This window comes from Accipiter gentilis, chromosome 24 (genome assembly GCF_929443795.1).
Source record: "Accipiter gentilis chromosome 24, bAccGen1.1, whole genome shotgun sequence".
NCBI lineage: Eukaryota > Metazoa > Chordata > Aves > Accipitriformes > Accipitridae > Astur > Astur gentilis.
Window position 1 is genome coordinate 9,116,615 of NC_064903.1, and position 24,151 is coordinate 9,140,765.

General features: G+C 43.7%; 1 protein-coding gene across 1 annotated transcript; it reads right to left on the reverse strand.

Annotated features, from left to right (window-relative positions):
* Positions 1 to 10,460: 10,460 nt before the first annotated feature.
* On the reverse strand, positions 10,461 to 19,777 carry VMA21 (vacuolar ATPase assembly factor VMA21). Its single transcript, XM_049827863.1, has 3 exons — positions 19,647 to 19,777; positions 17,488 to 17,597; positions 10,461 to 15,938 (listed from the first exon to the last, which is right to left on the reverse strand). Exons 1-3 carry the CDS (start codon positions 19,775 to 19,777, stop codon positions 15,796 to 15,798), a joined length of 384 nt encoding a protein of 127 aa, XP_049683820.1. The 3' UTR covers positions 10,461 to 15,795.
* Between the last annotated feature and the right edge of the window lie 4,374 nt (positions 19,778 to 24,151).

Consider the following 24,151-nt stretch of genomic DNA (forward strand, 5'->3'; position numbering starts at 1 on the left):
GATAATACCCTTATGAAATGCAGATGGGAGGGTGGGGCTGTGGTCGGAGGGGGCTTGGCTGCTCGGATGATTTCAGGAAAAAGCCACATTAAAATGCTCTGTGTGTGCCTTTAGTTACCCGCGTGCCTCTGCCAGTGCTCAAGATGAAACAAAAACCTTAAAAAAATAAATTCTAATCCTACAAAACGTAACTCTAGAAGACAAAAGACCTCCCACATGCTACGCTATCACCTTCTGTTTACACCAAGAAGCAAGAACGCCTTTTAAAATCCCAATGCGCCAGAACCATCACTAGCTTGCTGTGCTCAAAATCCTACCCAGAGAAGCCCGAGGTGATAGAAGCCATTTATTTTGCACCGAGATATTAACTCACTTGAAAACAAGGCAGGTCTCCCAGTATTGTTAAAGCAAGTTTCTCTTTCCCTCCCCGGGTTTACCCCTCCGGATGACCTGCTGGGTCACGGCAGACGCCAGCTCGTGCTCGGCATTTGCTCCCCTGGGACACGGACCCCGCGTGTGCCCAGGGGACCCCCCTCTCGGTGCCCCCGCAGCACCTGCATTGCTTCGGGAGGACGCCGCGGGGAGAGGCGGCTGACCCGAACCCCTCGGTGAGCTACTTCTGCTAGAAGCCGGGGCGTCTCTGCCGACAAGGTGCAGCCGGGGGAACATCAGCTCACGAGCGGACTCCAGCTTTCAGCGCTCGGCAGCGGCTGCGATAGGACACCGATTGCGCTGCGTGACATTTCAAGCCCGAGACTAGGTCTTTGCTTGCGGTAAATCTTGCCCGAGGTGTGCTATAGAAAGAGTGAAGCTTGTGCCACGCGGCTTCCATTTAGCATCTGCTCCATGGGATGTTGGATGGCTTTAGTGAAACCTGCAAGAGAGCACGTGCTGGTACTGCTACTCACGTGGCAACACCAAAACTCTGCCCTTGCACCCGTATGGTCAAAGATGCAGGCAAAGGTCTCTTCTTCGTTAAATAAAGTAAGCAACACAAAGAGTGAAGCTTGCTGGCGAGATGAGATGCTGTTCTTGAACACAGACACCTGTATGAGCCTCCTGCATCCAGGTTCCCTCTCCTCTGCAAATCGCTTGCTCAGCAAGCGTGCCCCAGGAGAAGCCCTGGCACTTTGCCATCGCTGCCACTGCTGATTATTTAATTAAACCCCCAAAAGATAGGAAACGCGCTTCCTTCTTCCTGTAGGGTTTTTTCCACCCTCCTCACCAGGCAGCAGCAAACTAGCAAAACCAGCACGCCTCAGCACTCCCGCTTTGCACAAAACACACGTAAAAGCATCAGTATGTTACAGTATGTTGCACTACGTATTACCTGGCCCTACCAGCTACATAACTATCTCGTTAAGTTTTGGCTAGATACACTAAACTGGCCCTTTACAAAAGCAGCTGGAGGACACTGTCACATAGGATCCAGGAGCAGAGTCCTGTTCTTGAATGCCCTCTAGCTCCTACCCCACCATTACAGACAGCTGAATTGTGCACGAAGGAGTTATTTTGCCCACTCGGCAATTCCACAGCAGCCTGCGTGGCCCCGTGCACGTGTGTGTACTCAAATCCCCCGCTCCGTCCCTTGGTGGGCAGCTCTTCTGGGGATACACAGGAACTGTGGCAGGAGAGGGAAGTGATGGTTTCTTGGCAGTCCCTTGCTCTGTAGGCAGACTGAGATCGGCTCTAGGCCCGTCCATTTTTCTCACGGTTCGCAGACATCACAGGTGTGTATGCTTCAGAAGATCCTCGGTCTCTCCCAGCCCTGGGAGTTTGTAGCCAAGACTATGAAAAGATCCTTGCTTTTCTGGAAACACAGGGCTAGCAGAACATCTCAGCTCCCTTGCTGGGATTTTTGCTTGATTTAGACACAAAGGACTCGCTATTCCTCTTCATTCCTAACTTGTGCTGGGGCTGGCTACAAGCATAGCTGGGACCAGGACATTCCCCCCAAAGGGATGCCTTGAGCACCTCCACATCCTCATCTCAGGGTTTGGCCAAGGCCTTCAGCCCCTTATCTGCTGCTGTGACACTTTTTGGTCCCTCGCTGCCGAGAACGGCACTTGTGACACACGAGCGGGAGCGCAGTAACGCTCCTGCAGCAAGGCTTTGATTTCGGAAGCAAGGCTGCTCAGCCCACTTGGCTCTTGCTGATGTAGTGACCTGGTTTTGTCAAGACTGTTTTTCTCCTTTCGTCTTTGATGTCATTTTGGAAGGCAAGTCATGAGATTTTCATGGAGGCATTGACTCAAAGTTGGACTAAAACAAAGCCAATCACAATACCATTATAAATGAATGAGTGTGCAATTTCACCTTAAAGGATTATTATACTATTTAGGGTTCTAGCACATTTATTTCCACAGTTTAGTAATCACTTTCATGCTTCTCATTGGACTACACTCTAATCCATTTATATTTTAATGTAACAAGTTACAAGGATTAGCAGCTCGTAATAAATACGCTCATCCCCTAAAGCATTTAAACAGCCCCTACACTCGGTAAAGATCTTGCTTAGTGAGCAGCCATCTACAAATGAATGAGGAAAATAACACTATGTTATATGGAACACCATCAAATTGCAAAAATACACACTGCCTAAGTTACTTTTCTGTGAAATAAGATCTTTTTCAGCACACAGATTCTATCTTCATTATAGTACACTTTTAAATTAATTTTAGCATAGCGTCTGGAAGTCACAGAGATTGCCTTTTGCATTGGGCATTTGTTTACCTTGTGCTCCTAAGTTTGGAAGGATATATTACATTCAGCCCATGCACAGTACTACATCAAACCAATAGATCACTCATGAAATTCAAATTAAGGAAAACGGTCGATACCAGCTAAAGGGAATCCACCCCAACCCTCCCAACCTGACTAGCACTTAGGTCAGTTCTAGTGCTGAAGCGTCCAGGCAACCATGCCCGCTGAAGCCAGCTGAAAGCTGCGCTCTCTGCCAGAGAAATGTAAAAATCTCTCTTGACCTACTGGCCTGTACTCAATCACAATATTTTTCCACTTGCAGTTGTCTTGAGAAGGGATGGGAGAAATGAAATATTACCTGTCAAACCATAAAGGCATTCCTTGCCTATTCATAGAGCTGCCCAACATATTTTTCAGCACAATTGTCTCACCTAAACTTCTGGCGTTCGCTCTACTTGCGACCAAAATCCTAACTGAGTTTGTAAGGCAGGAGCACGAATTACCCTCCAGATCATCCAGTCTTTGAACTTCAACACACAGTTCACCTTCCCATTTGCGCTATGGTGGAATCTCCTCTTCCTCCCACGTGCTACATCTGCCCAAAGTGTTTTTCTCCATTGGAGAATGTGAAGTTGATGGTCTAGGTAGCTTTTGTCCTTTATTCTTGCAGATGCACGTTCTGTTTAGCGTCCTGTGGGATATAAAGCTTAACCCTTTGCTACACAAAACCCTGTCAATCTCTTGCACTTCTGCAGGTTCATCTATCAGGAACTCCATTCACAGCAGCACACTTGCTGTGGAGAGTTCCAGGAAAATAGAAGTGCTGCAAAATCTCCAAAACCCTTTTAACAGGAATCCATAGATAGTCTGGCCTTAGCCAGAGTCATACAGAAAGAGGCTTGTAGCTCTGGCTGATGGAGAGTACAGACATGTCTATTCTGCAGCTTCTAGTAACTACAGCCAGTCCCTCCCACCCTAGGAAATGGTGAAGGGAGGAGATAGTTATGCGTGGATTTTTTTATTGTTTCTTGGAAAATCAATCTCAAGTCTTTGTTAAGTACCTGTCCTCCTAACATCTGCAAGGCAGTATTAAGTGTGCAGTGACCAAACAGGAAAAAATTGATGTTCACAGTATGGGTTTCTTTCTGCAAGCTGCTTCTTTTGCTTTACCTCTCCAGATTTCACCAAAAATGAGTACGTGGAAAAACAGGGCTTGCTCCTGTAAAGCTGCTGAATAATTACCAGTAGGAAGAGAGGACAGAACGCCTGTCCAGACTGAGAATTCACACCCATGTCACTGGTTAGGCTTTGGGCACTGTCTACAGCCAGACACTGATCAGCACCTAGGCAAAACCAATTCAGGAGCTCAGCTCTGTTCTAGGTTACACAGTATTTACATCATAAAAGGATCAAATCTTTATAAAAGAACCTAAACAGCATCAGGCTTAGCTATGTAATGTAAGTCAAGTATCTCTTTGCCCAAGAGTTTGAGATTAAATGGACAACTCAAACACCCACCTGTAAGCCAGCTTTCAGGACCAGCTCTCCAAAGTAACCAGCTTGTCCTGCAACTGGTTCCTCACGCTCTCTCCCTAATCCCAGTGGACAGAGGCCTCAGTGCTGCCCCTAGTCACGTCACCTGGTTTATAAGCACCTTTTGAGGGATGAGCAGAGTCAGAGAAGCCAGCTGCTACGTGTGAAACACTTTTGCCAGACGTGGGCTGGGAGACACCAAGAAAGCCTCTTATTCTTCTGCACCCCTATCAGGCATCTCCCATGGGAGGCTTTAAACCAGGATCTGTCAGCAAGGATGCTCAGAAGACCTTTGCTCACTTTAAAAAGCCCAATGCAAACCCCACAACTTCGCAGAGCTATCAGCTGCCTTTCATGCGGTGAATTGTACTGAACAAGCTCCTTCCTCTCACCGAAAATTCACGGGGTATCCACACTGCAGCGCTGCAAGGCCATACCTCATTTTAGCTTTAAGCAAGCTTGGCTGCGTTAACGTGGGAGTCGGCTCCAGCTAAGGGTGCCTGGCACAGCACGGGGCTTCAGCAGCGACCCTCACTTGAAGCATCTCCATCCTCCGCCTCCCTTCCGAGTTACACCAGCACAACCGTTTGCAGGACTGTTTCAGTCAGAATGAAAACAGAGGGAGTTTTATCCCAGATCGGTGTAGCATCCTGTACAACCCGATACTCTCCATCTGCAGGATTAATGGGACCAAAGACAAAATATTACAGGTCTCTGCCTTCTGCTGTCTATTCATGCATCAGAGCCACAAACCTTCCAGCATCACCATGAAGAGTTACAAGCACACCTGACTAGGATCACTGTAAACCCAAGCAATGAATTAAATCTAATGCTGCTTTCTTCACTTAGGGAGTAAACTTTGCAAAGCTCCTTAATGCCCAGAGATGCAGTTTTACTGTGGCAAGGAATTTTCCTCTTGTGAACTCAATGTTCAAACAAGCTCCCTGGTGAGGTAAGCATAGGCTGCCTTTTAATACAAACACAAAACTCACATTTAACTTATTAGCTGGGGGAGGAATACAGATGAGGGTTGGATGAATCTCATGAGTCATCGTTTCTGTAGGATAAAAAGCAAGCTTGTCTCAAAAAAAAAAAATCAATTCATTCGCCTCTATTGTGTATTGCAGATAGAAGTGCTTAAATAATAAAGAGATTAATACAAACACTTCAACCAATTGTTCTAAAAAAAAATGAAAAATAGCTTTTGGATTATGAAAGAATATTCTTTTAATACCGAAAAATAAAACATTTCAAATGGTACAATGTTTTGGGAGAGGGAGACAAATGCGGATTAGTCATGCTTGAATGCACTTCCCCAAACAATACACCGCTTAGAGCTAAGACATGTACACACCTCACGGGATAGATGAAAAATTAGGGTCTGTATATTAGTTTAATTCCTTTATCATTTGCCATATTCTTCCAGTCTCGTACCAACCCTTCCCCCAGACAGCACCACATGCATATTCTATGCCTTGACCACCAAACTCACTCCCAGCTCAATCTTGTGGGCAAATGAAGGGATGTGCCCTTCAAGTGTGAAGCAGGACAAAAGCACAGCGCTAACCCTATTGGAAGGATAATGGAATCACACAGTTCAAGTACAGCGTCATCCTCCAGTGGTGTGCAAATTTCCACTAGCTTTATTATTTTTATTTAAGATTTTAGGAGGAGTGGAAGGAAAGGATCAGGCAGAGAAAAGGTATGCCTGAAAGAAGCTCAGAGAAGTCTAAAGCCAGCTGAACAACAGCAAAGATCTGCTGAAACAGGGATTTCATGGAATACTCAGAACTGGCAAAGAACGAAAGCATGCACTACAGCGTGAGCTGCACAGACACTGCAGAGAACGTCAAGCTATGCAAAATCAGGTAACATTCCAGGTATCCACTGATTCAAGATCTCACCAGAAACAATCCCTAAAAAAATCACTGTGGATGGATGGTGGCGAGTGGCAGATATTGCTGACAGGGCAGTGGGTCAGAAGATTCAAGTTGCAGTCCTTCCCCCACCTGCTCTCCATTTCTAAACCTGGGATCTGCCATAGCATGCTAAGCAAATCCCTTTACCTCTCTGAGTGCAGCTACACACAGTTAAGATGTGTTATTTTTTCTTCTCTGGAGACATAGCTCAGAGGCCAGACCCAGTGACCGCAGGAGTTACCATGCACTAACTGCACTAAACTACCACTAAACCGCTACTTCCACTTTGACAGGTTTGCTGTGTTTGTTTCCCAACAACCCTTTTGCCTGACCTATCTAGTTATACAGCGACTGCTTCGGGACAGCGATTAACTCTCACTGTGCATTCATAAAGATCTAGCGTGGCAGGATCCTATCTTGTTCTTTGGGTATTGCTGCAATGAAGGACAGTACACGAAAAGGCAAGCACTACAGAAGGTGATCTGGATACCTCGTGGTACAATCTCTGGGAAGGTTAAATACTCCGTTACAACACAATGAACCCGTGGATGCTACCACACATAGTATTCTGTGATATTAACTTTTTTTTTTTTGCACAAAAGGAATACGCAGGGTATTCTGGGGAGGAAAATCCATCAACACCAACACCAGAGTTTTATCCAAAAGCTCTTTTTTTTTTTTTTTTTGGCTAAAGAAACAAGGAGCTTAAATTTGTACCGAGTCTCAAAAGCCTAGTTTAAGCAGAATTTTTTCCTGGGGAAATATTAAGAACAGATTGTGTTTCTCAAAGACTGTCAGAGTAAATGATGGCTTTATACTGATTTCTCAGTGCTAGGAATGCACATGAGAAAAAAAGCATCAGTCGATGTCCCGTCACTGATGCATAACTCTTCTTATCTATCTGTGTCACAGTACTCCTGGCACAGATACCTCCAACACCTCATTTTCTGCATTTCATATTGTATCGGATTTGGGACGAGCCCTTGTTAGTTCTGCAAAAGCCAGGATCACAGGCAAGGAGACTTCCCTTACGATGCACAGCCTCACCTGTTCATCACAGGAGTCTGACGCACGCTGGCTTCCACAAGCACAGCAATTCATCTTACTGGTCAATCGATCTGTACAGTAATCTTTGAGGCTGAGCAAACTGCCGAGTTGGAACTGAAAGAAAACTGTCTTGGCAGAATTCAAGGAGACGAGACAAAATAAATCACTGTGTCTGCTTTACTGGTCAATCAGTTCACATATCCACAGACAGATGTGATCAACCGAACTTGTGCTTATGTAATAGGCCATCTTATTGCATTGCTCCATCTTTAACTGAATAAAATTGTAGCAAATTAGTTCTGGTGCTGTGCAGAATCACCTGCTGTGAAGAATTACCTGTTCACTCTTTGAACCAAGTCCATAAGAAGCACACAGAACTTGTTTATCCCATCAAATTGCAATTTGGACCATGCAGCTAGAGCGTAGCTGACATGAGGTAGAAAGTTCACAAGCCACTCAGCTCTGCTTCCAAATTAATCCCTCGCATAAGCTTGATACAATGCAAACACGGCTTTTTGGCACGGGCAGGCTTCTTGAAGAGCTGCATCATACATTCCCAGGTTCTCTCTAAGATTTCCTTACCAAAAGGCTGAACGTAGTTTTCTTTCAGAGCTGGAAAAGTGAAAGCAGCCTGGACCACACTGACAATGCTACTCATGTAGTTAAATGTTCTTAAGTTTTGTAATATGCTAAAATAAAACTACATTTGAATGCAGAGTTGGACTGTTTTGAATCTAAGAAACATATGACAACACAGAAACATGCTATTATTTTAGTGTTGTTAATTACTCCTCCCAAGGCCCATGACAAATAGCTATCTGATTAACAATTGTTTATAAAATTGGAAACTTTTTTTCCCCTGCATTGTTTTCATGACTCAAATATCAGAGCTGATAGCACTAACAATTCTGAAAATTCATGGGCAGGAAAGCACGGTCCCCACCAAGTGGTATAAAAACCTCATCTCTCCCTGCAAAATTCAATGTAATCTTAACTAGGGATCACAACAGATGTCTTACTATAGAAAATATTTGCTCCCATCAAAAGCACTTGACAAATAGCTAGGGGAGGTAAAGAGGAAGAAGTGCTAAAAAGAACGAGGAACCTGCTGCTGCTGCTTGCAAAATTATAATAGGTTAGAAATAAATGCTAACTAGAAATAAAAGGAACTAGCTTAACATAACACATCAGTCAGTCATTACCATGAAGAGAGCTGCCATTATAATTTTATTTCAAATATAACAACCAGTTTTCATTTAGTAAAACCGGGAACTGTAAAACAGCAGCTATTCAAGATTATTTCTAAAAACCCTGCTGAAGTCACTAAGCCTTAAGGCAAACAAAGGACCCTCCTATTAAACATATGGTGCACAGAATTTGATATCCACCCAGCACGTCTCAGAGATGTTGGGCTAAACCTGCAGATGAGCTACAGCCACTCCACATTTAAACATAGCTAGCTGCACCTATCACGCAAACAGCCATCAAAACAGTTCAAACACGCAAATCATCAGAATCACCCTTGGTTTGGATTTTTTGGCAAGGAGATATTTTACACTGGGAGAAAAAATGCTGTATTGAAGACATAACACAAGCGTCTAAAGAAACTGCTCTATCATAATGCTTCAAATTAAGAATCATCCAACACTTGCTAATTCTATAGGAATTGTTCTAGGAAAGGGCTCAAACTGCAATAAGGTTTGAGAGCAAAGTGGGTTCTTCTGTCTTCTCCGTAAGACAACACAAAACCACCTACACATCAAAGACTAATTCCCTTGAAATGAGCTGTACGAAGCATTCCAGCTGTGGAGCTAAACTTTGGTAATTCCAGTTGATCTCCAACATCAGCAAAGCTGTATTAATGAGTCAAGCAAGTTAAGAGAAACTCTGCATCTTGAGGATGAAAAACTGCAAAGGTATTAAATGGCTCCTCAGTGGTGCCTGCAGCATGGGCCCACACCCACAGCAGTTTTTGTTCTTTAACTTTGACTGCTCTTACTCTCACTCATAAATCATCCTTCAATTAAAAACAGTTTTAATTAATAACACACCCCCTGTGCCTGTGCCCTGGGCCATTTGCATCAAAACTATTAAACCACACTGTCATGTGCCAACTATAAGCATCGACAGCTTTTTTTCCAGGCCTATGAGTAGCTTCCACTATTGTACAAGCACAGTTGCAAGTAAGAACCGGATCACTCCTAGAAACACTGGGCACTCACGGGGAATCATCTCGGCAAGAACATGCCATCCAAAGCCGGTGGGACAAAGAGAGCTGTGAAACGTGGCAGCAAACCAGCACCAAGAAAACTCGGTCCCAGGCATTCAGCTGGACAGTCACCAAGTTAACTACCTGACTTTCCAAGCTCTTCTGCCTGGTCATCCTTCCCCACAAAGCTTCCCAGTCAGGGAAACAGGACCACCATCAGCTCTGTCTCTTCGTTTCAGAATGCAAACTGGGAGACCAGCACCTAAAAAAGCTGCTTTCTACAGAAATCCCCATTCACTTTCCCCATGCTTTTTCTTACCATTTTAGGTTCAAACAGCACTCAAGTCCCAAGAGTTTACCTCCATCTCATCTTGAACTACACCTCACCGCTGTTACACAACACTGATGCAGTCCTCCTAATAAAGAGGCTCAAGCTGTATCCCACCATCTCAGAGATTCAGACATTAGCACGTCATCAGATGAAAGAATGACTGTGGGAGCCCCAAATTACACAGTATTTATTGCCTTGTTGCAAGCCCCATTCAAGAACAAGAGCCTCCCTGTGCAGGGCAACAGCAGGGACCATTTCCTGAGAACTTGATACAAGAAGCTTGTGTGTCTTCCTTTAACTGACAGTTGATTAGAGCTAATGAAACATTAGAGTGGCAGTTGCTCTTTGGTATTTTTAAAGAAATATTTACACTCCAAGGGCTTGACCCTGCCCCAAGAGATGAATCTGAGCCAGTAACGCTAGTTTGTACAAGACAAAGCCGAATAAATGTGCCCCAGATGACAGACTGCAAAGCTGTCAACCTATGAACAACTTTAACTGGAAGTTAAAAATGGAATTGGCTTGCTATTTGGTATGATTTACATTTAATATTTCAGATCAACGGCTCTGCATAATCCCCTGGAGAACAGTGGAATAAACACATGGTGCCTCAGTCATCATATACCAAGCTGTGCCAGCACATTCCAGTCCTCACCCTACCCCATCTCCACCCCACCTCCCCGGGTCACTCTTTTGCTTCACAGGACCCCTTCCTCCCCCTATCCCATGGGCTGCAGCCTACCTAAACTTCAGTCATACCCATATCATGTTCTTTTGTAATAATACATATGTGGCTGAGTTTGCTATTTTAAGGGCCCTCTCCTTTCCCACCTCTTACTCACAGGAACTATTACCAACAACGCCTCTGCCTGGAGGCTTTGAGCACACCCTGTCCAATTGCGTGGGCTATCAGAAGCCTAAGCACACTTTATTCAACTACAGTAACGGTGCAGCAGCCTAAAACCCGTCCAAATTGCAGTAACATCAAACATTTTACTGCTCACCAATGCAGGGAGAGAGAACCTAGTTTTTCAGCCAGCACTACAACTTCCCCTCTCCCATCAAGGCAACCAGGTAGAAAAGCCTGCCCTCTAGTTAACCATGCTGCATTAGCAGCGTGGCAAAGTTACCTTTACCTTCGTATCATTTTGATAGCATCCAACAACCATCGCGGTGAAAATTATGCAGGAGGTTGAGGGTTTTGAGGGGTTGGTTGGTTTGGGTTTTTGTGGGGTTTTCTGTTCATTTTTTAATGTTGAGAGTTATTACTAGGCCCTCTCTTACATAGCAAAAACCAGGTAGGTAGTATTTTGTTTTGTTTCAAATATGCTGTAAAGACTGTTTAAAAGTTCATTTACATTAATCAATGTTAGGGTATGACAAACAATTCCCGTTCACAAGACGATCACCAACATCACCATTTTCTCTGGAGGCTTCCTACTCCATGCTAGCAGTTAACACATTAAGTCAGGCATCCCTAACCACAAACTAAAGCTGATCACCTGCATACTTTCATAGGCTGGGTACCCACCACGGTGTTCTGCAGGCATTAAAAAACCCCCAGAGATTATAAGTACAGAAGAAAACTAAACTAATTCTGAGAAGTCACTGATTTTCCACTTCTCAGTTCTTCCCAACTGCCTTTACTAGTTATAGTCTTGGAAAACATTCCTGAAAAATTCTGCTACAATCTCAGTCTCAAGGTATTCGCTCACTGCTAGATACAATTGCTTGCTTTAGCTAAACTGCCCAACTGTCAACCTTTACAAACACATGATGGACCACTAAGGGAGAGGCGATTTGGAAGTACTGAATGGCTTATGCAGACCAGGTTTTCCCAATTTGGTGTTTTTAACAACGGTTGTCTCAAATCCATTACTAGTAATAAAACAAGCAAACTTACAGTACCACTTTAAAGCATTACACGATTAAAAATTTTACATCACCATTTTATAGAAAATAAAAACCAAAGCAACAAGAATATTGATCTCTCTACACCTTTTATCAGTTTCCATATTGCACATGTGATAGGTTGACCCTGGCTGGAAGTCAGGTGCCCACCAAAGCCTCTCTATCACTCCCCTCCTCGGCTGGACAGGGGAAAGAAAATATAACAAAAGGCTTGTGGGTCAAGATAAGGACAGAGAGAGATCACTTGCCAATTACCATCACGGGCAAAACAGACTCCACTTGGGGAAAATTATTTTAATTTACTACCAATCCAATCAGAGCAGGGTAATGAGAAATAAAACCAAATCTTAAAACACCTTCCTCCCACCCCTCCTTCCTTCCTGGCTCAACTTCACTCCTGATTTCTCTACCTCCCCCCACCGAGCGGCACAGGGGGACAGGGAATGGGGGTTATGGTCAGTTCGTCACACGTTGTCTCTGCTGCTCCCTCCTCCTTAGGGGGAGGACTCCTTGCTCTTCCCCTGCTCCAGCATGGGGTCCCTCCCACAGGAGACAGTTCTCCACAAACTGCTCTGGCATGCATCCCTTCCACGGGCTGCAGTCCTTCAGGCACAGACTGCTCCAGCGGGGGCTTTCCCATGGAGTCCCGGCCATCCTGGGGGGCATCCATCCCCCTGCTCCTGCGGGGGCTCCTCTCTCCCCGGGCTGCAGGCGGGCATCTGCTCCCCCGCTCCCCTCCACAGGCTGGGGACAGCCAGTCGTCTCCCCGCGGGCTGCGGGGGCATCCCCTGCTCCCCCACTCCTCCTCCCCTCCTTCTTTTCTGACCTTGGTGTCTGCAGAGGGGTTTCTCTCGCATCTTCTCGCTCCTCTCTCCCAGCTGCTGTCACGCAGCATTTTCCTCTTCCGAAATAGGTTATCCCAGAGGCACTACCACCGTTGCTGATGGGCTCGGCCTTGGACAGCAGCAGGTCTGTCTTCCAGTCAGCTGGCATCGGGTCTGTCGGACATAGGGGAAGCTTCCAGGAGCTTCTCACAGAAGCCACCCCTGTAGCCACCCCACTACCAAAACCTTGCTATGCATACCCAATACAGTACAGCATTATTTAACCTCTAAAAGAATTACAATGGCCATTATACAATTAAAAAATTGACATGAGAATTAGCTTTGACATTAAAAGGAACATCAGATACACAAAAGGAAACACTCAACCTAAAGAGACCACAACAAAGCTCTTGAAATATAACAAATCTTAATATTGATAAGGGACAATAGGGGTCCCAGTATCGTATCTACTCCACGTACACTCTACATTGTATGGCTGCAGTTTCTGTTCTTTGAGCTCCCTAGCCATGGTATAATTCCACCACTTGACTGTTTTCATTGTACCATTTACCTGAGTAGTTTTTTCAGCTCTCAAGCATAGGCAACATAAAACCCAGTAGGTGGCTGTTACTATGCAGAGACTCACGCATTGCCTCTTTTCTCGAGAGCAGCATTGTGGATCAAAGGGTTACCTTCAAAGATCTTCCAATGGATGGATTAATGCTCAGCTTGTTACCCCCAACTGCTTAGACATTATAGTACCTATACTTACAGCATTGGTCAAACTTTTCAGATTCTTGTAACTAAACAATTATAATAAGCAATTATTTCCCCGTTAGTCCTAGGAAATTAACTTAGTCTCTAGGGATTCTGGTATGTGAAACATAAAATAGATACAGCACAAGACTCAGCTAGTAAAGCACAACAGCTATGTTCTCATTTTTTCTCCACTATAAATGGAGTAAAAAAAACCCCTACTGAACAGTGCTATAGCTGATCTGTTTGTTGTAGGCTGTGCTGCACACGAGCGGTATTAAAGAGATTATTCAAAAACTGTTCAGCACAAGTGCTGGTTTACTGGACCTTGTATTGCTGGGTAGTTCTTTATTAAAAGGCAGTATTTGTTCTACAACATACAGTTCATATACTGGAGAACAGGAAGCCAATATGCCAACATACAAACTAAATTTATATTTCAAATATTACAAGACCATTCTCCAGTTTGCTGGCAGCAACCTGACAATGGGCTTCTGCATGAGAAAAGTTAATGTTTCAGAAACAAAATGTAGAATCTGATTTGCATTGACATGGGGTATATAATTGTGCATGCCTGGGACCGTGGCAGAGATGAGAGGAATGAGACCTGGGAACACATTTCTCAAGCCACTGGGCATGGATAACCAATTTTTGTCTCATTTATGCTAAGTTTTAGCATGGATAAATGCAGCATCAAAACCATTCCAAGCCCTATATTAAGCAAAACACTTTCAAAAAAGGCTCAACTAATACAACAAACTGGAAAACTCAAATTAACAGAAAGACCTCGAGCACAACAGCTTAACAGCAATCATCAGCATTAGGAAAGTTCTATGCATTGCTGGAACCTTAGGAAAAATGTTTTATCTACAGACTAAGAAGCTTGCTAACAACAGCACAAGAGCAAAATGAAATTCAGGTTATCCTACAACACAAAAATCTCACATTGGTTTGACTACAGCAAGTTTCTATACACAACCAAGGAAAAAAGAAAACAATCAACATATTGTATCATTTCACAGTGTGAAAGTTAATATTTATGAACACAAGCAAATTTTCCATGAGATCACTCCTGTGTTCTGCTTCATAAAGGACATTTGCAGATGGCTACAGCTTGTTTTCTCTTGCTCATTCCTCTACAAGCAATTAGAGTGGCTTATAGCTGTTACTGACATTACTTTACCACAGGAAATCCAACTACATCCTTCAGCAATTATGAAGGAGAAAAATGTAAAGACATATAAGAGAATATGCTATGTCATTTCCTTTGCATCATCAAGATTTAACTGTAGAAGAGTGGAAAGGTGAGCAATCCAGTAATACAAAAATCCTCCCAAAAGGAAATTGAAGATTGAATTTTACACTGTAATAAAAAATTACACTTGAAAACAAAAAAACTTTGTATTTCACATTAGAAAGACATCACCTGAGTTTCTACACAATTCTATTTTTGCAATTACTTCTAAACTCAGAAATGTATTATTTATGTCTGTCCCACTGTGCTGGTTTTGGCTGGAATAGGGTTACTTTTCTTCACAGTAGTTGGTATGGAGCTGTATTTTGGGGTTGTGCTGAAAACAGTGTTGATAACACAGGGATGTTTTAGCTATTGCTGAGCAGTGCTTACACAGAGCCAAGGCCCTTTCTGCTCCTCAGCCCACCCCACCAGCGAGGAGGCTGGGGGGGGCACAAGAAGTTGGGAGAGGACACAGCCAGGACAGCTGACCCCAAATGACCAAAGGGATATTCCAGACCACAGGACGTCATGCTCAGCAATAAAAAGCTGGGGGAAGAAGAAGGAAGGGGGGGGGGGGGGTGTGTTCGCAGTGATGGCATTTGTCTTCCCAAGTCACCGTTACTTGCGATGGAGCCCTGCTTTCCTGGAGATGGCTGAACACCTGCCTGCTGATGGGAAGTGGTGAAGGAATTCCTTGTTTTGCTTTGCTTTGGTGTGCAGCTTTTGCCTTACCTATTAAACTGTCTTTGCTTCAGCCCACCCATTTTCTCACTTTTATTCTTCTGATTCTCTCCCCCATGCAGCTGGGGGGAGTGAACAAGCAACTACATGGTGCTTAGTTGCCGGATGGGGTTAAACCACAATGCCCATAAATCAGGAAACTATCCACAGCAAAGTGAAATCCCACCTTTTCCACTGTAGTTGGAGAGTGAGTAATGTAGCTTTTTTAACTAGCAATTTAATTACTCAAAAGTGTAACACTTGCTTCATGCCAGTATCATTTTCAGAGCGAGCCAGAAAAATACTAGGAATGGCAAAAACAGCTACAGGATTTTTTCAAAAATTTATGTAATTATTTCATTCTAATTCCAGGGGAACACCACCTCAGCTCAACCTAGTAGAGGCTGGCTGAACAACAACTTCCATCAGCATTAGAGAAAACACTGGTACACATTCAAGATGAGCACAAGCCTTATTCTAACCAGAGTTGAGGCATTAGCCTTATCTTTGTACATGTGTATTATACATTTTGAAGAATGCTTTTCCTTCAGCTCACAAAAATTTGATTTACAGTCTGTAGGTGTCAGATGACAATGGTCTTCGTTCTAGTCCTGTTTGCCTTCCCGCCACTGTCGAGAACCCTCATTCCATGCTACGTATACAAAGAGAGCAAGTACCACGTGAACAGTAACTACAGCAACTATGGCAGCATAAAAATAGCTGTCTCTGTCGGACATTCCTAAGGTACCTGAGAAAATAAAGAAAGAAAGTAGAGAGTATTAGTTATTGGGAACACTGAAATGGCAAATCACAATCCTTCCTAAAGACCAAATTTACATTTACTCCTGTATCAAATGACTGAGATCAGAAAGATTCATAGGAAAGAATTCACCATGATAACTACAGACTTTGAAACTACTTCTGGAATAAAGCAACAATGCAATTATTCAATATTTAAGAAACCATACCCTGGTTTTGAAGTCAACAGCTTAGAGTTCTGTAACATTCACTTTTTTCTGTTACTATCTTGCAGTACCAAATAAACCTCAATATTCTGTTTTTGTAAGTGTCACTCTCTTTGTGGGGGAGGAAAATGGGGGGTGGGGGATGTTAATTATATAATTTATTTGCCACTGTAACAGGATAAAGTGGTAATACAACAATTAAATTTAGAGGACTTCTAGTCTCTCAATTTAGACCGTAAAACAATAATTCCTCACCAGTTAGGAGACATGAATGCATCTCGCATGAAATAAGCCTTCAAATACCAGAAGACCAAATACTAAAATATCATTTCTCTCCATTCATTTCAATCCCCAAAACCCAAAAAACAACCAAACAAAAAAATACACATCACGCCACACCAAAAATAGCACCTTCCAACACAAACCAAATACTATCAGTGTTGACAGATCTTGCCATTAACTGACACGGAAAAAATTAAGGCTCAGTTTGCTATACCTCATGTTTCAAAGAAACAACCAATAAAACAAACAAAAAAAAACCCCATGCTAAAGAGGATCTTGAAAGTTACTTAACAAGCTTTCAGCTTCAGCCTTCAGAACTACATACAACAGCCCACACCAAAGGAGAGTCATTTTGGCACAACTCAGTTATATATGCACACACTTTTCTGAAAAGTAACTGCTTTCTCCTTTCTTCCTCTCTGCTACTGAAGGAGATACTTTTCTCCTGCATTATTAGGAAGTCATTAAAGCCTTGCAGAATCAAGGCTAGAATGTGGCTAGTTAGCAGTTTGACAGAACAGCTCCAAACAAACAGCTAAAAATCTCTCTTTTTTTTTTTTTTTTTATTAAAAAAGAAAGCTCTACAAGCAACCACATTCAATATCTGAAACTGGGTGTATGACTTAACTGGTCTACACTTACAAATGCAGGTATGTTTTAAAAAGCAAAAAATAAACCCAGTAAACAACATTATTCTGTCTTGAATACACAATTAGTTTGCAACACCTGCAGGAAACATATCCCTGATGATTCTGATAAAAGTCTGCTGCAGGGTGGTGTTAGAAACCCTTTAGGTAAGTGGAACTGTGCGCCTGTATACTATATAAACCATTGTATAATAAACAGCAAATACTAGATTGCAGACCACAATGCAGGGAAGGATGCATTGACCATTTATGTAATTTTCTGTTCTAATTAGACATTACAAGGCCTTTAGTCTGCATAAGGAAACAAATATTCAAAACAGGAAGGAAAACAAAGAAGCTATGAGAGGATTGTGCTTTTCCTCTTTTTTGTAATAGTAATGCTAATTGGCAGAAACAGAATTACCTTCAAATATATAAGCCTTTGATGAAAAATATAGCCCCACAGGTAATGTAATCATTAGAGCTGTGAAGAATAGAAGTGTTCTTAAAGTTGATGTTAATGAACCCTCATTTCTGAAATAAATAAGAAAAGTTACACACAAAAGAAAGTCACAATACACGTCTGAAACAGGACAAGAACTAGTCCCAAACAGAAGACAGGTAATTTTCAAGAATTGAGTATGTATATCATTTGGAAGCAATAAAGACTTGGAGTATGCATTTGTTGGCTGCAATAGAAAAATCACAGTATTCAAAATGATGCAAGGATTCTGCCAGTGAAAGCTCACAAACAAGATTAAAAATAGTCTTTCGATTTTTCCCTGTTATGTCTTTGCAAGTATTAACAACATGGGGGGGGTACATTAATGTTTATCAGTGTCTTATTAGATAATTATTTAATATCTAATACTAGATACACATGCATTTGTCATATGACAAATCTCATAAGTCTAGGAAAATGAGAAATCCTACAGGCCAGGATACAGAGGGGAGTATGCAGAATAACTTTAACAGCTTACTATGGAAAGTGAAGTTCCTTTTTATTAGATATTGTTCCTCTATTTAAAATAATTTCTCAGTTTCCACTGAAAAAGTCGGAATAACTGTAGCGATAATCAGAACACAGAGCCAATACACCAAAACATTAGCAAGCTTTTTTGCCTTCACAGACCTAAACCTAGAATACCTTGAACAAGACAATCACAATGAAGGATTATGTACTTGGTAAGGTTTCCCTGAACTTGACCTGCTAGAACAGGTTTTATATGTACAAAACACTGCATACAGCTTGTTTTTGTGTGTGCTTCCACCAGTTTTCACTCTCTCTGCTTGGCTAACTACATTATTTTATGCTGAAGTAAACATGTAAGCCAGGCAATACCCTTCTGACTTTCAAAGACTACCAGATTCAATGGCATGTGTCCTTAGACTCACAGGATCATTGAGGTTGGAAAAGACCTTTAAGATCATCAAGTCCAACTGTTAACCTACCACTGCCAAGCCTACCACTAAACCACGTCCCTAAGCACCACATCTAGATATCTTAAATACCTCCAGGGATAGTGACTAAACCACTTCCCCGGGACAGCCTGTTCCAACGCTTGATAACTCTTCCAGTGAAGAAATTTTTCCTAATATCCAATTTAAACTTCTCCTGGCACAACTTCAGGCCATTTCCTCTTGTCCTTAAGGCTCTGAAACACAAATCTGCATAAAAAACAATTCAAGTCGGGGATACACAATTCTTAAAACTCCCAGGCACCTCCACAGTAGTTTTTGTATAAGTAGTTTCAAAAAGTTTTATCAAGACATGTTTGTACCATAGTACATTGCTTGAAATCACATTTTATCTTTGACATTTTCTTGGAAAAATGAGCAGAAGTGGGAAAAAGAAAACATCTCTCATCTTATGACAGTCATCAAAAGACAAGTGACATGCAGCCACAGACAACTTTTACACTAAAGCCAGCAGCACTTTTTGCTAATCATGTACTGCCATACGCTTAGGGAACACGCTAAGTAGCACAAAAAAAAAAAAAGACATTCCGAATCTTTTCCTTTACTACAGTTTGTCTCGGGATGGCAAGCATAACCCCATTCAAACTTTCCCTATGGAAATTAGAAACTATTCCCTACCTAACACTTCCATGTAAAAGAATAAGATGACCTCCAGCTTATTACCGAAGTTAAAAACTCCACTGTTGACAAATACTTTTCTTACACGGCCATACTCCCATCGCTTCCCTACGCAGCAAACACAAACATTTGCGTATGACCTCAGCCCCGACACGGAGCTTTTAACTGCAGACCTGCCTCCGCGCTCGGGCTGCGGGGTTGCCCAGGGTTATGCAGCACGGCCAAGGCAAACCCGGGGCCTCCTCCGGGCCCGAGCTACCGCTCTCCCCGCCTCGGGACGGGCAGACACTCTTCCCCGGGGGCCGCAACCCCCCACACCCCCACCGCCGCCCCGGGCTGGCGGCCCCGGGAGCGATCCCCACCCGCCGCGGCCTAGCAGACACCCCTTCCCCCGCACAGCCTGCGGCCCACCGCCAGGCCCCGCCATCCCGGCAGGGCTGCCCGCCCCTCCCGCCACCAGTAGCCCTTCCCCTCCCCGGGACTCACTGCCTGAAGTCGGCCACGGGGACGGTGTTCAACGCCGCCTCACCGTAACGCTCCATCACCGCCTCCTCCTCAGCGTCCCGCTCTGCCGAAGCTTCTGGTCTGCCGGAAGCCCGCCGGAGGGGCGGGCGCATGCGCAGGGCGGCGGCAGCGCCGCGCGCCGCCGTCTCCATAGCAACGGCGGGGCCGTCGCGGCCTAGCTGGGGCGGTGGGCGACCGCCACGACCTGCCAGGCCTGGGCCTAGGCCGCAGCCGTGGTTTCTGTCGTGCTCGGACAGTGGCGTCTCGCTACAGGGAACGCTACCCTCCCCCGCGGGCTCGAAACAGCCCCGCAGTCTTTTCTGTGAGGGAGATGGAAAGTGTCTGTGCGTGGCGAACCCGCGGTCGAGCAGCACTGACCCTTGAATGTATTGGGTGAAGGTCAAGGCTTCCCAGCAAATGGCGGCGGTCTCGGAGCCAGAAAAAAAAGGTGTTATTGAGATGTTTGGATGAACTCACCAGTGCAAAACTCTATACGTGAAAAAACGCAGGCAAGGGCTAAGGCATTCTCTAGGGGGAAACTGCAAAGTTGCTCTACATTGTCCTGTTCAGGAGGGAGGTTTGTTCTCTTACAGGTTTCCTGCTCTCCTGGTACTAAAGTTTATCAAAATTCCTTCTCCAGCCAAAGATTAAATTTCTGGTCAAAATCTGAGAGGAACAGTTCCCAGCGTAACTAACAGGTGCTGCAGATGAGAGACCAAGGACTCAGGCAGGTTTCACCCTCCTGTAGCCTGGCTGAGCACTAAGCATTTCCAAGATGACCCTCTGTTTAAGCCATTAATTCACATTCCTGTTGAAGCTACTCTACTCTGCTTATATACTCGCCAAGGGATGGACTCGAACCCAGCTTTTCAACAGAAGACCAGAATGTTACAATCTTTGTGCTATGCAATCAGTCTTGTCTGCAGGAGAATTAATTGTTTATACTCAACAATCAGCTCTAGCAAGAACACAAAGCATTGCAAGCTTCTAAACAAGAGCTCTGGAAGCTGTTTAACTGAACGTTGCCATTTAATTGAATCTCATATACCACAGCTATAACATATTTGCCCCTTTTATGGTAAAACCACATTGCTATCTTACCACTCAGCCATGCCAGATCTTGATTGTGTGAGTCACTAACTCCACACATGACTCTTCCCTCATGTTTTCCTGCAGCGTGCAGACATCCAGCATTCCTGCAGCCCAGCACTGTGGCCTCTGCCCTGCTCCTTGTTGCAGTGCCACACAGCTCATGGCATAGCACAGTGGCCTTTTCATCCTCTCATGGGCTAGCATGGCATCCTGCTACCTAAGGGCCTAGAAGAGAAGAAGTATAAGAGAGGGTTGTTTTCCCTGCGAGCATTAAGATCAGGAAATAAGGACTTTGTTCTTAGTAATCCCTGCTGTGAGCTTGCTTCTCCAAGCTTACTCAGAGTGAATTTCCTTCACCCGGGCTAGAGGCAATGGACACTACACTGCACCAGCAGCTACAGTGGGAGCAACACTGTCTGCAGCACTGATTTTCTATCCTCTGATTGTGAATAGTGAGGCCTTTAATTCTGTTTTCTCCAGTGTATGTGAGAAAGAAGGTGAATTTTGTTAGAAGCATTTTTTTTTTCAGCAATGAACGTAGCTCAGCTGATGGCTCCCTCCTGTTTGTTAAGATGGAGCACAGTTCAGGCTGTTCAGTGCTTAGGGATGAAGGTCTCACTTTCACTATAAAGCAACCGATTTCATGCTCTTTTAAAATAGGACAGCCCTCCTCTCATTTGATTCCAGTGCTGCCTGAGCCCGCAAGAGAGATGATTTGCATGAGGGGGGCAGAAGGGGGCTGGTGTGGACCCGGGGGATGCCTTGTAGCCCATACCCATTTGGATGGGGATGGAAGGAAGGTTTGCTCTGTAACATGAGCTTAAAACTTCAAACTAGTTCTTAAAAACATCTAATTAGACTCCAGCTAGCCACTCACAAATCCAACCCAAATGTGTGAGCAGGTTTTGTTTATTTATGGATTGCTCAGCAAACAAAAATACTTTGGCAAAGAAATCAGTGCGTGGTTAAGATATAGGTCAGATGACTGAAAAATATGAATGTAGGTGCAGTGAACATTTAATCACCAGATACATGATGTACTTTCCACTTCTGGTTTGACTTTTCTGTTTGTTTCCCCAGTAGGAAAAGCAATGACATAAGACAGTTTAATAACAAAACAACAAAACAAGGAAACATGAAAGTGGAATAAGTCTCACGTCATATAAATTTACCATAAAGATGCATATCAATCATTAGAAAGTAGTGAATCACTCAAGGCTTAACAGCCCAAGTCATTAATTTTTAATATAAAATTACTTCATATCTCATCACACTGATGCTTTCATCTACTAGACTAATAACAATTTCGCTGAATGATTTCCTGCATGTGTAGCAGCTTTTCTTTCATGAGCACATAAGGGAAATACAAAACTATTAGAAAAATTTTGCAACTGTGAGAAAAAAAAGCTTTTTATTTGCTTTTTTTGTGTCAGTTATTTTACAAGATCTGGAGCATACAAAGTCTTGTCCATTTGCTTCAGGTTTTATACGTCAAGTATTCTGAAATTTCAGGCAGACCGCAGACCTGTCTTACCTTCTGGATCATAGAGCAAATAAAAATTTGCCCTTAAGCAGAAACTGTGCTGCAAGCACAAGAAACTGCCAGTTTAGCTGAGACCAAAGATCTGCTATTCTAAGATGTCCTCAACAACAATTGCAAGGGGATTCTGGAAGAATATAAAAAATAAAGCCTGTGCAGAACAATTCGTTTCCTGGGACACAATCTCAGCTCCCGGCAGTGAGCCCTATGGAGAGGACTGCCTGCCGGTGAAGGCATTCCCATTTTTTCCAGCAAAAGCAGTGAGAAAGCCTGTTAGTCTGGTAACTCTGGCAACTCTGGCCATGCACCTCCAAGCGCTTGGAGCATTTTCTTTTCCTCCTCATCTTCCTTGGTGCTGCAACCCCTTTAGCTGGTGCCTGTGAATTGCCTTGCAACCTGCCTGTAAAAGATTAAAAGCAATGTGAAAACACAACCCGTCGTGTAACTGCTGAACTCGGTTCATTTGGGCTCATTTGGCGTCGTGAGCACATTTCGAAATTCAGACCGAGAACAGAGCCTGTGCGGACGGAGTGCTCTGCAACGCAGGAGCGCCGAGGCCCCAGCTTTTCTGGGGGGCTGCATCTCAGCAAGGGTGCAGAGCAGCCAGGAAGGTGCCTGCTGAAGCAATACCATCTAGTGGCAGATGGAGAAAAAGAATCCCCCCAACATGCGCAGAGCTGGAAAGGTGAAGACTGAAAAGATAATATTTAAAAACAAAAACCACCTGCTTGGGAATATTTTTTTTCCCAAGGTTTGTTTCCATGGTAATGTATCAAAAAGGAAGATATAGAAGAGATGATCAGAAGAGGAGCTGGAGTGGGGAGGGGACCGTGGTTACTGGGGCCAGTAACAGGCTCGGGTTACGAGGCCTGATTTTGCAGAAGTGCCAAGTGACCTCAAAGGTCTGGCTTTTGAAATGAGATTTCCCAGCAACAAACAAGCAGCGCTGTGCAGCATCAACTTTGAAGCTGCTAACCACTTAGAATTAGTAAATGTTTTTATGTGGTTAGGGCTTAGCCCCAGAGGAGATGGTGTAGAAGAAAGAGCAGCTGTGAGACAGGGCTTTGCTGCAGCTGGGGGAAGGATGTATAACGTTTGTGACTGGATTCACAGTGTGGAGGGACAATTCCTCTATAAGAGAGGTGGCATTTGTAGGTCCGATAACATCTTTTATTACACCATCTGATAGAGCTTGAGCAAACAAAGACAATTCTAGAGGCTGTCAATGTCTTTTGCTAAATAATAAGGACTTCTGTGCTGGAACACTGTCCATTTTTTTTCCAGCGATGTCAGTTGATCTAATTAAAGATGTTAGCTCTTCCTACCAAACCCTTCCTCTTTCAGTTTCTTGATGTTCTTGGCTCCAACAATACCATGAATACTCTCTATTTATCTGTTTTGTGAACCTCTATACCCTGGAAAGAGATAAGTTTCACAAAAGGTGAAATGAATGGATTGGCTAACTGTTCATGATACTCCAGGCCAAAAGCCCAGCTTTTCCATACAAAGCATAGAGCATGTTGCATAGTTGGCCACCAGCTTCTGTGGAAATAGAACCAGAGTAATGTTAACGCTTGGGTTAGCAAAGAAACCATTTATATGGGCATTATAGGGGTATGCTCCCTGTTATGATCCTGTTGCTTTATTGCACGTCCCAGGATCAGTTAGAGCAAAGAGCTAAGACACCCCTATTAGCTAATGGAGCTTAGAGTCTCACTGTCTAATTTCTACCTCCCACTATTATTGCTGTCATTTTGCAAAGAAAACGTAGGGTTATGGATGGAAGTGCCTGCCTTCCACATGCATTGTGAAATACCTGAGGCACCTACATTAATAGAATGGGAAAGGCTTCATT

Bases quoted from the DNA above. Each gene is read 5' to 3' on its own strand.
- VMA21 (XM_049827863.1), bottom strand. From the start codon at position 19,777: ATGCGCCCGCCCCTCCGGCGGGCTTCCGGCAGACCAGAAGCTTCGGCA. The intron at 17,598-19,646 runs GTGAGTCCCGGG...TATTTATTTCAG, and splicing joins CCCGTGGCCGACTTCAGGCA to AAATGAGGGTTCATTAACAT. The intron at 15,939-17,487 runs GTAATTCTGTTT...TTATTTTCTCAG, and splicing joins AAAGGCTTATATATTTGAAG to GTACCTTAGGAATGTCCGAC.